The 12,423-nt window shown below is 37.5% G+C and overlaps 1 protein-coding gene across 5 annotated transcripts in view; it reads right to left on the minus strand.

Moving 5' to 3' along the window:
* The window catches only part of SCML2 (Scm polycomb group protein like 2), a 74,606-nt gene that overhangs the window by 37,505 nt on the left and 24,678 nt on the right, over positions 1-12,423 (minus strand). For 4 of the 5 annotated variants that reach the window (XM_039551050.1, XM_039551046.1, XM_039551032.1 and 1 more), the window contains 4 exons: positions 10,638-10,708; positions 6,274-6,508; positions 2,232-2,320; positions 540-783 (listed from right to left, as the gene is read on the minus strand). In XM_039551050.1, the coding sequence (XP_039406984.1) occupies positions 540-783; positions 2,232-2,320; positions 6,274-6,508; positions 10,638-10,708 (639 nt within the window). The remainder of the gene's footprint in view (positions 1-539; positions 784-2,231; positions 2,321-6,273; positions 6,509-10,637; positions 10,709-12,423) is intronic. The other variant, XM_039551058.1, reaches the window with a different exon arrangement.

The following is a 12,423-nucleotide window of genomic DNA, read 5'->3' on the forward strand; positions in this document are numbered from 1 at the left end:
GTTAAAGAGACACTATCATCTGATCAACAAACATCCCTAAAGGCAAGAGGAAGACAAAGCATTCAGAATACACACATGCAAGACAGAATTTTGTGAGTATGACAGAAGAAACACTAAATACATAGTTTAGACCTACAATCATCACAGAAGCAAAGACTACTTTACTTAGCAGTTAAACATGAAGTGCTGCAGCAGCCAATATATTAGTATCACTAAACAGGAGCATGTATCTATCAATAACACAAACAGCAAATCTAGTTCCAAGATTTTTACAAGCACACAAAAATTAGAGATCATCAGAAGTCCTCCGAACAGCATTAAATAAAACACATTCCTGGAGATACTATGAACAGGCAAAAATTGTTTCCCAGTGATTTCTATTAGCTTTAAGCTACATAAATAAAATTCAACAATATTTCATCCTCGTCTGCTACTCACAAATCAAATCTTCAGTCTTATCTGCATATAGCCAGCTGGATTTTAAAATTCTGCTGTAATTGAGGAGAAAAATAATTAAGCAATATTATTAGTCATCTTACCATTGTTCCCTGGTGGTTGTAATGTATCTCCTGTCAAGCTACACCATCCGACTGGGAAAATATCTCGAGAATCACACCTGCACCAATAGTCAAATGCTCCACTCCAGCCATCAAATGTAACAAAAACTTCATCTCCCTTAACATCTCCAATGGTTGCTGGGCAAATCAGGTATGGGTTCTTTCTATCTATAGCTTCAAGTTTCATTCCAACTTTAAAGCAGTTTGGCACAGGTTTTGGTGGTTCCTACAAAAATAAGCGTGGTAGAATATTTGTATTTCTATGACCTGTTAAAAAAGAAAAAACCAAACCAAAACAAAGTAACAGCCCTTTATTTTTCCTCAACATTCTTACTACTTATAGTCACTACTCTCAAAAAGTTATAGAACACATTCAAGGAAACTTACTTGTATTTCAAATTTGCGTTTGCTCCTCTGCACTACAAAAATCTTCATTCTATTCCCCCAAACATAGCTGGGATAATTAGCAAAATTCTCCATGACAGAAATACCCTGATAAAAGTATTTACATAAGCAGTAGGTTGCAACCAATACATTATGTCTGGGCAGCAAGACAGCCAAGACACTAAAATGAAATTATTACATGCTAATAAAGAAGAGGTTTGCAGAGCATGGATATTCCTGGGGACTGATAACTGTCTGGTAAAAGCTTTACCTCTCAATTAATCCATGAAAAATTCATTAGCATTGGACATTATTTATAGGCCTCTGTTAACTCAGTTGGCCTTAGACCAATTCCAAGTGGACAAAAGAAAAACAAAAATCAAGTGAATGTGACTGGCATAAGCGTACCTCCACAGCAGGAGCTGCGATCTGACAGAACACAAATTACCACCTCAGCCTTAAGAACCTTATTATCCAAGCCCATCTCAGATGTGCTGCAGGCTAGCACAGATAAGCATGGCTCATCATGCCTCAGAAAATTTATACTATCTTATCTAAAAAAAATTGTAATTATATGAAGTTAACACCAAGTGACGTGATTGCAGGCCTGAACCCAACTGTTTGATTTGCTGACATACTTGTCAGTTTCACTCTCAGTACCCAAAAAGAAGACACTCAATATGATAGCAGAGTTTTATCACCTCAACAAAAAATTGAACCAACAAGTCATTTTAATACTACTGTTATTTTTATATAATTTTCCATATTTCACAGTAACTTACTCAAGAGTCATGTTTAAAAAACAGAATGGCTTTTTCTGCTATTTTCAACTACTTTCTCACTATATTTTAAATGACAAGTGTGTGCCCAATGAAAATGTTTAACAAAACCCTTCCAAGAACTACTGTATTCCAATGGCTCTCACTCCCCATTAATTTTTTTTACTCCTGTGCACATTCACATGAGTACAGTGCTGTTAAGAAATGTGGTATGTATTTTATCTAAAATCCATGAGACAAAAAATGAGCAAACACAATTTTCCTAAATAACACACCATACTTTGAAGACTCAGCTCAGGAAAAGAAATGGCCGTCTCTACAGACTAGAAGCAGATTCCTTTTTGTCTTGTTCCATAGCTTGTCAATCCAGTTGAAAGTCATTTTAAGTAATAGTCTTGCCTTCCCTGTCTGTGCTGCAGACAACAGGGTAATATCTTGGCGTTCACATTAAAAAATGTCACCATGGACCAATTGATAGGAAGTTGCTCACTAGAAATGCTTTCCTTCTTACCTTCTTAAAGAATGCTGCAGGTGCCATTTCAGCTCCATTTAGAGTTCTTAAGAGAAACATTGGCCAAGAGGATGCATTCATCTGGAAGCCTGAGGACAAACAAAAAAACCAAACAAATGGCCCTACTTTCAGTTTGTAAAATACAATAGGAGGAAAAGGATACAGTCTGTTTCACTAATGTCTCATTCCCTTTATTTCAGACCTGGTCAGAATAGCAGTAGCTAAGAAGAAACTAACATGGTCACTGTAGGTGCAGAAAGCTGTGCTTCATTTCCATTCTGAGTGACTTGCCTGCAAAATCACTCATCATAACATCAAGTATTACAGAAAAATTTCTAGGATTTAATGACATGCAAGTTCTAGTACAGAAGACTATTAGGTTGTCCCACACACTCCCTGGTCCAGTGGAACTTCCCTGGCACAAGCACCTAGCTTTCTTTTCAGGTTCTAGCTCATTTATTGAGAAGATACTTTTTTATTTTTGAGAATCTTGTTATTTTTTCACCAAACCACTGACAAAACCAGCAATTGTTTTTTCTCCCTCCCTCATTAAAATAAATACATAAATAGCCATAATAACAAAGAATACCTAAGAGTGAACAAAAAGAAAAACTTAATAAATCATGTATCATATTGAAAAACATAAACCACAAGGTCTTTCTATTTTTCATTAACAAGTGAATAAAAATCAAAAACAACAATCAAATTTGTTTAGATGAACCACCTTATTCCAACAGAACAGAAGGTTTGGCTGAAAACATTATTTCAGATAATCTTCCCTCACAATCAACCACTTTCCAGTTAAAAGATAAAACAAAATGAACAAAAAATTCTTTTGCTTTCTTTGCTTTCCAAATGAATGTTTTAAAGTAATGAGTAAGATAACAGACATAGTGGACATTTTTTCCTGCTTCTTTAGCAGTTAGATGTCTGGAACAGTTCTGCAGAGAAACAGACATAATACAGCAAATCGGAATTTTTTCCACAAAGCAAATAGTACCATAATCTGCCAAGAGCTCATGAGTTCCCTCATAACTGACCTTTAACAATTCTCTTAAAAATCTGTAACTAGAAAGGTGAAACATAGCTGCAATTCTTCATCAGTTAAATAATTTACTCATCTAAAATTTGATTATATGCTGTAGTGGTTCTTTAGCTCATAGCTTTAAGCTATCTTCAGCTGAATAAACAGTTTTCAAGCCAGAACTACCTATGCAACACCTAAATGAATGCAAAGCTCCTATTTGATAAATGGTGTCATAATCTGGGGACCACTGAGCTGATTGTCAGGCCCGGTTTCATACCGGAGTCTTTATAAAACCTGAACACGTTATTGAAACATGATATTCCCAACTAGATAGCCCAGAAAAGATACACAAGCAAGACAGAGGAATGACAACTAAACAACACTTTCAATTAACTTCATTTGGCCTTTAGTTGTCCTGGTAAAACCAGAGAAAATGCTATCTGCAACGTAATTTGCTCAGAACATTAAGCTCTCAACAACAAAAAGCTCACCTATGGAAAACAGAGGCTGGAACAGGAACACTTTGCTGCAATAATCACTTTCTCAAAACCCTTATGTAATATGCATAATTAAGCCCATGCAAAAATCAGGTAGGAGGGACTATTTTAAGCTAGTTATTATGATAGAAGTGGAACATTAGTATCCAGAAGGTTCCTTACTACTAAGGAAAAAAAAAGCTGTTGGTTAAATGTCTAACAGGAGGTAATTATACACCCAATTATCTCCCAGCTTTGCCCAGGAACAGGATGCTGTAAAACTGCCAAAAAGGCTTTTTCAAAAATTAATCTAGGTATGCCAGAATGTTTGATTGCTGGAATTTAGCCTATCTCTAGAAAAATCAAGGGCAGGAGGGCCAAAAGAGTGGCACTCACATTCTCTTCTGAATAACCAGCAATTGTTCAGAGGGCAGGTAAACTTATATGCCCGGGTGCACAGAAATAGCTGCTTCTTAGGTGCTGCACTGCAGGCAGCCTGACCAAATAAGAATAAGAAACAGTATCTGAGGAGAAGGCATCAACCTTTCTGCTGATGGTCATGGAAAGTTTCTCCTCTTAACGGATCAAATGCCCCCATCACACATACCCGGAGCTGTTTTATTCATCACTCTGGTTTGGAGACACATTTTAAAAACTGTTGTGCTCCTGAAGCTGTATTTTTAACACTGTACATGTGTGCAGCTGAAGGAGCTGGTATACTCTTCCATTTTTTATACTGGTATGACTTCATTCATTATACAAGGTTATATCAAGAACTTCAGAGAGGTTAAACTGAGAAACTTCTTGGAAAGAAAGAAAAAAAAAATAAACTTTTTCCATGATGTCAGGAATTCCCAGTGTTTTCATTCAAAACCTCTATATATCCAAAGGAGAGACAGGAAGAAAAGCCCTTCTGGGCTCAAACTGTATCTAAAGTAAGCAACATTTTTCTAGACTGGCACCCCAGCTGCATTGCTTTTCTTGTGTTTCTGAAGGAGCACAACAGCACAAAAATCTACTCTTATAACCTATGTGAAGTGTTTTAATGGTTATGTCAACTGTTCCTGTGTCTGTCTCTCTACAAGCAAATCAAGACTCACACTGTAGTGAAATGATACTTTTCACCTTTCAAACAAAAAAACTGAAAGTTGATTCCAAAGCAGGATGACAAGTTTTTTGAGAGGCTACTAAGAGGAAAGCATATCTATCCTCACTAAACCTCCAATGAGAATTCTCCGAGAATTACCAATAAAACCAAACCAGAATAGGTTCATAACCATAAGATGGAAAAGCTGCAGCAACCAACTTCTGTACAAAGGTAATTTTTTATATTGAGAACATTATTTCTCACATCTTATAAAAATTACAGAAGATCACAAGATAACAGGGGAAAGAGTGTTCACATAAATTTTGGTCATTATTTTTCCTCTTTTTTAAAAGCAAAACTATGTGCAAATCATTGTGAAATCTTTAAATATTTTCATGTGTAGAAGTTTAAGCTATTGACAAATAGCTTACAAGAATGTAAGATCTACAAGAATGTAGATCTAAATATACAGGTGAATCACAGCAAAGAAAGGCGATGTCACATTTTACTACCTCTAGCAGTTTAGTCAGAGTCACCTCTGACCATTCACGAGGTAACAAGGAATTGCTTTGTAGAATTCCCTATTTATTAAACTTCCTCAATAAGACTAAACCCAAGCACTATTTCTCAGTTTGGGGAGGCATAATGTTGTCACTCATATTGCTCATGGAAGGCAAAAGAAGTTCTGCATGCTATTTCTAAGCATAAGAAAGCTATACCTTGTTCACGAGCATTCGTTGTGCTCACAAACTAACCATGACAAACTGATCTGACATTCCTGAACGTATGCTGATTTGAGGCAATGAGAATGTCACGCAGTCTAAGCCTGCAGTTTGCTAGAGCTCTGGAGTGCTGCTTTTTACTACCTCAGAGTAAAAATTCAGAGCAGAATGCTGCAACTCTGCACTAACCCACCTTATGCTGCCTGTCCCAGAACACAACCAATTTGCTCAGTGCCCAAGGAAACATCCTGACTGCCCTGCAGGGGGCATGCCTCCAGCAGCCCTGCCGAGGCTTCCCAGGCCTGTAGCAGCCAGTGCCCTCTTGTAAGCTGCTCGGATGCACTGATGAGTAAAGGGGCAAGCTGGCTTTCCCCAGCTCTTTCCAAGGGCTCCCAGCGGGAGCATGCATGGCATCATGCAACAAAACACTGTATACACACTCTTAAGGCAGGCTGTATGTGAGGGAACATTTACAGAATGGGCACATTTAATATTAAGGGCCTATTAAAAAAAAACAACAAAAAAACCTGCTCACTCTTTCGTCAGAAGAATGAAAAAATAAGGAAAAGCCACAATTCGCTTAGCCACAACTAGTTTACTTACCTCTTTTTCAATTAAACAATGGTTTGGCGAAATGTTAATACCACTGAAGTTGCCAAGACAAAAAGGTAAATTTGACTTCCTGAAAGCGATACCCCCCCCACACTTGCTCAGAAGCTTTGTTACTTACCAAGTGGAGGCTGGAGCATGCCCCCTTTCTTTTCACAGGTCCCGATGGGCTGTATGTCTGAGGAATCCACAAGCCTCCAGAAATCATTTTTATTGTCACTTCCATCCAGCCGCAACCTTAGCCTGGCACCAGTGATTCCAATTACTGTAGCTATACAAACTGAGGTAACATTGCGAGGATCGTGGGCTTCCAGTTTCATACCAACTTTGAAATCATTCGTAGGTGGAACTCTAGACTACAATAAAAGGTAAAGGACTTTTTCTTATTGTTGTTAATATTGCTAAATTTACCAGACAGTTCAATATACAGCTTTATTCCACCTAAACATATCATAAAAATGATAAATACAAAGAAGCTTTTAAACTTGGAGTGTTTAGCAGCAAGTCAGAAAAGGCAGATGGACAACCTACCAACTGCGTAAGCTTGACTGATTTCTAAAAATATGAGGATGCTAAGTAGGTAACAAGGTAATTTTTATGAAGATACGAACATAAAGATGGGGAGCAGTGAAGTGAATGGAATACAAGGATATTAGGAAACATGACATTCAACTCAAAAAAACCAAAACCAAAACACAAACCAACACACACATCCAAAAAAAAAAAGAAAAATCCCAACCACAAGGTTTATTAGCTTTCAATTCAAAAGAAATAGCTATCCTCATTGTAATAATGTTTTGGAAATTTAAACAAAATTTGGACCCTACTGCCCTAGGCTCTACAAAAGCTCAAGTAAGAGTTTCTGCATCAAAAAAAGAGCTTACATTACAAAGAAAGAAGAGAGAAAAGGAGTTAGTGTTAACATTTTAAAGAAAGAAAAGAGTACTGAAGTAATATAAAACTTCTAAGCTAAGACAAAACTGTAGCTTGTGCTTATTCATAGAGAACTGAATATAATCACAAACACACAATGAAATGTCAATTTAATTTAATTAGCACAAGGAAATGAAATGTGACAAATGCAATTTGGTCTTTGAGCAGAACTTTTTGTCACATGCTAAAGATGAACAAAAGAGTATTTTTTACTCATGTATCAACACACTACAGACAGAGATTGACTGGATTGCAGTCTGATTATTTGCCTTCTGTGGTATTGCAGGCAATGACTTCACTAATGATGTTCAAAACTTTGTATTAACACTAACTGAAATGGAATGTCTCTCACTATTCTCTTTAGTTGTCTCCTCGTTTCCAGCCTAAATTTTATTAATGGAATTTTTGGCCAACAGTATCATTTAATTTATTTTTGCACTTTGGCAAATAAAACCAAAACCTACAGCTGACCCTTTCTCAGTACTCTTTCAACAATGTACATAAGTTAAGCAGTGAAATTTTTCTTAGGAGATGATGACTATTCTCCTATCACCCTGGAAACTCTCTTCTGCAACTCTTCAGTACAAAGTTGTTTTTGAATACAGACACCCAGAACTGTAAGCAGCCTTCCCCGTGACATTTAAACCCAGTAGCTACCCCATCCAGACTAAAACAGTCTGACTTCTAATACAGAAGGCAGGTTAGAATACCCAAAACCATGCACATTCACACTCAGAGGACTCCTATGTCCCCTTGTGCCTGCCTGACCAGGTCAAGTGGGGATCCCAGAGCAGGCAGACGAGGTGCACCTACCTGTCTGCGGACACAGGAAAAGACTGAAGAAATCTGCTCCTGCAACAAGTGTTAGTGGTATTTTTTCTCCACCACATTTATATGTCTAAAATACATCTGGCTCTACTTGCTATATTTTGCAGGTGCACTATTTACAACACACCCTAGATCAACAGCAGGAGCCCTGGAGGAGCCTGAGCCCAAAAGCCAAGGAGACGAGCAAAACTCAGTGAGCATCTGCCAATGCTGCACTCAGACAGAAGGCTGGCTGAAAGGGGAGCCTGAGCATATTAAATTTAAAGGGCAATTCAATTTCAGGATATTGCTTCTCAGGCTGTTATTTTCTACAACCAGGGAAAGCAACTGAAATTGAGAAATTGAGGAGTTTGTTTCTTTGTTTGTGGAAAAGGTGAGCTTGTTTAAATACCAACAACTCAAGGAATTCTACTAAAAAGGTAACTCCTCCTTAAATAAAATAATAAAACCTTGCTCAGTAATAGCCTTGCTTTAAGTTCTGCTCAAACTACAAGGGACGGAGCTTTTACATTTTAAATTTTCAACTGCTTGGAAGAAAGTTTTAGGGCATTGAAATTTTAAGTAGTTATTGAAAACAACTTAAAGCAACAGATAAAATACCTTCTAAATTAAGACAAATCCTTTAATAAATTTCCATTAGCTGTCTGTGTCTGCGTCTTAATTTACGGTAGAGGCTTTAATTTATTGTTCCCCAAGTAATTTTTAATTACTACAAAATTTAAACTTTTAAAATTCCCACAGGTCACCAGTTCTGGGTATAATTGTCAAATTAAGTTTCTCTCTACTCTTTATTTTCTGGCTGGCCAGCGCAGCGTATTTCTTTGCATTATACAGAGTAATAGTGACACGTACAATTCATGTGTAACCCAATAAAAGTCAAATGAGTCCTACACAAAGCAGAAGCACTTTAGGTTCTAAAATTTGCAAACATTATGTAGTGAGAGGATCTAGCTCTACACTAATCACCATTGCATATCACTTTCTACTTAAAGGTCGACTCTTCGAAAAACTGAAAATCTGCATATGTAAATTGTTTTGAATTTACTATGCACATAAATTAAAGTTCTTCTTTCCAACTCACACACTCCTTAAGCAATTCAGGTCACTTGGATTTATCTCAGTCAATGCATGTCACCTAAGCACCTCCCTTCAAGGCATTATCTGGTTGCTCAGTTCAGACTTGAGCATTTCTAGGGAAGAGGAAGATACAAGAAAGGCACATGGAAAGGCTTTTGAGCAGCTTTCTGCAGTAGTTACATTCCTTGGGAGCATATACTCTGCTCATGGTGGCTTATGGTCTGTGAGTATGGCATTTACCCAGAAAGAGCCAGGAATATGCTGCTGCCTGGCATTAACCTCAGAATGATCCAGGGACATCCTACCACTCTCTGTCTCTACCCAGGAGGAGTTTGAGGTGTCTGCCTTGTGAAAAACACATACTGTGAAATTAATTTCTGGAGCTCCACTCAGAGCTATGGACACCAGTGGTTTTAGCCACCTCTCATTGAAAGCAGTATGTGAGGGGCTCTTTGCCCTTTATCCTCATCTGCAAAGAGCAAGCTGAGATTCAAGATCTAGCATGAGGAAATGCTACCATCTGTGTTGCTCTCTCCTTATTTTCCATTCCTGCAACTGCTTCAGACTCACTGAGTGATGGTTCCTCTCCTTCTCAGACTATTCAATTTGTGCTGCTTCTTATTTGGCCCCCACTGGAGGCCAGTATCATTTACAGTACAATCAGACCACCAACAGGCTCTAGAAAACAATTTCTGAACATGCCCAAGCCACTAGACTAGACATGCACTGCTTGTCACACCTATTACACTTCTATGAACCTGAACAATCCAATTCCTTAGCAACTATCTTCCTAACACAGTGAGGGCATACAGACCAAAATGAATCCTATTTAACTTTACGGAGACAAGATATACCTCAGCTTGGGAAAACAGAGAGAAAGATGCCTAAAGAGATCGACTCAGTCTCCAGAGGGCTGAATAACTGGAGGTCATTAGCTCACACAAGATGGTAGATTTAAACCTCATCTGCAAATACATACCAGACCATCAGGTGAGGGGGATCAAACTTGTAAGGTACAGTGTAATATAAAATAATACATTAAACACCTCCATTATAAATCCAGTATTTCCTCTGTTTTCCCATATATTCCCCTTGATTTTTTTTAACTTTAGTTTCTTTTACTCCTAAGTAGAAAGCACTCTGTTCAGAAAGAGATAAAATTAAACATATTAGAGATCCAGGAAAAAAGCGGTGACTAAACTCTACTACAGAAACATCTCACAGCTAGACAGAACTGAAAGAAATCTTTCAAAAATGGGGCAGAGGAATGACTCCTCTGACAATCAGCCAAATTTTTAATTCTCACTAAAACCATGGTACCACTAAGATTATTGAAAAAAGTAGAAAACATTTTTGAACTCAGACAAGGCTATCTGTTTTCATTAACTAGTCTTTTTTTTTTTTTAGAGGCAAATGGAGTTCAAAGATACAACTTTAATGAAACCCTCAAAATTTGGCTTGAGGCAGAAACCAAGAATGAAAAAACTTCCGTAGCTAGCAACTGCCAAAACTGTAAGCTACTGATAACTACAGATCAAAAGAAGTCAAATGGGAAGTCTGCAAGCAGTCTAAACGTGGAAGGTTTTCTAGGATCACCCTGTAACAGGCATACATACACACACACTTGCAAAATAGTAACTGTCATACCTGTCTGAAACAATGCAGAGGGGCAGCTACTGATTCAGTCTCTTTCAGATAATCATCCCAATTAAACTGTTCTGGAAGACACAAGGAAAAAAAAAGACCATATACACCATTTTTTAAAAGGGAACTTAAATTAAATGGGGAGTTGAGGAAAGAAAGGAAAACTATCTTGTAGAATACATTTTTTTCAAGAACAGAGTTATTCTCAAATGGAAACTCTGCCTTTGAAACACATACAGATCTCGAAGGAGCTTCAAGAGTACTGTTAATTTGCAGGGGTGAACACATAATAGGCAAAAATAATATAAACCTTCCTTCAATTTTTTTTTTGTAGTCCCTATGCAAAATGATCCAAGTCAGAATATCTAGATTCAATTCTCTGCATAAGATCTCCCAAGCATCCTTATATAAATCACATTAGCCTTGCTAAATCTTAGTTCCCCTAACAGCAGGGTTGATATGATAACCTTATGAGTACTGAGATGATATACATTGAAAAACACAGACACATGGATTCTGTTGAAATATATGTTATGAATACTATCCTCAGGCCACTAGAAAGCAAAATGATTAGCATAGCCTTCCAACTGCATCTTTGTCTCTTTTTATCTGAGGTCACAAATAGGTTTCTTTTTGTAGAATACCATGTTAATATGGCATATATAGGTAAATATTATGGCAATGCTAAGTAACAAAATCATAGTATTTTTTCCAGTGTTAATAGTGGCACTGTTTATGTGTATGGGCAAGTGGATTCTGCATTTGATTTAATTAGTGTTACCAGTTTTGCATGAATGGAAAAATATGAAGTACCAACATCAAAGATATAAGCAAGCATTTTAATTATTTTAATAAAAAGTGTAAAAGAAAAACTACAATGGAACAGCTGATATTTTTGTTACTAAATTATCTAAGTGAGCTCTTTTGCTTATTTTTTTGTTTGGGCAGCTGGCATCTTTCTGATGTTCCTGAAGAATAAAGCACTGATGAACCCAAAATGATGCAGTGATGCCACCCAGTGGCTCAGCAACAGCCACTCACACGGCCTACAGCAAAATCCTTGGGGATGATGGAGAGCTCGCTCCGGGTGTGCCAGTAATTCTTCCAAAAACACCACTGGGTACAGACACTTAAAACACATCTCTGCGGTTTTCAGGAGAGAGGAGAAGCAAAGAAACAATCAGAAAATGGCAGCATTTTCCAGCACTCGCACACAGCTTCTCTGAAGGATGTGTGGTGTCTCAAACCCAGAGACCGCCTGCAGTAGCACAGCATTCAGCTGACAATATCAAGTACCTCAAGCAAAAGGGAACCATCCCCTTGGGCTACTGAGATCCTGGGTTTTGTTGAAACAGACTCAAAAGTGTACAAGTCATTTGTCCTTGGCACTGCAGAAGCCATGTGCTTGTTAGCTATGTGAGAAATTAGTAACAAGTCAGTAAAATCTTAAAAGCTGTTAATTTGGTGGTCTGGAGTATGTGTAGGCTGGTAACAAAGACACTTCTACACAACGTTTTGGAATTCTGCCCATTTTGAAATGAAAATTTTATTCACACATTTATATAGTAACACTGATTCTGTATTACTTACAAAAGGCAGGACACAGTAACTTAAGCATATATTAGATATTTGTATTTCAGGAAGGCAGAAATGGCTCTTCAGAGCTTTCTCCAGAAAGCGGCCTCCAGATTTGGAGCTCTTTTCATTAACAGGCCGAGGAGGGCTCAAAAATTAAATATTATGAACTGATAGCAAGATTTTGTCTCATAAAAATTCTTCTTAGAGTCTA

This window comes from Corvus cornix, chromosome 1 (assembly GCF_000738735.6).
Source record: "Corvus cornix cornix isolate S_Up_H32 chromosome 1, ASM73873v5, whole genome shotgun sequence".
Classification (NCBI taxonomy): Eukaryota; Metazoa; Chordata; class Aves; order Passeriformes; family Corvidae; genus Corvus; species Corvus cornix.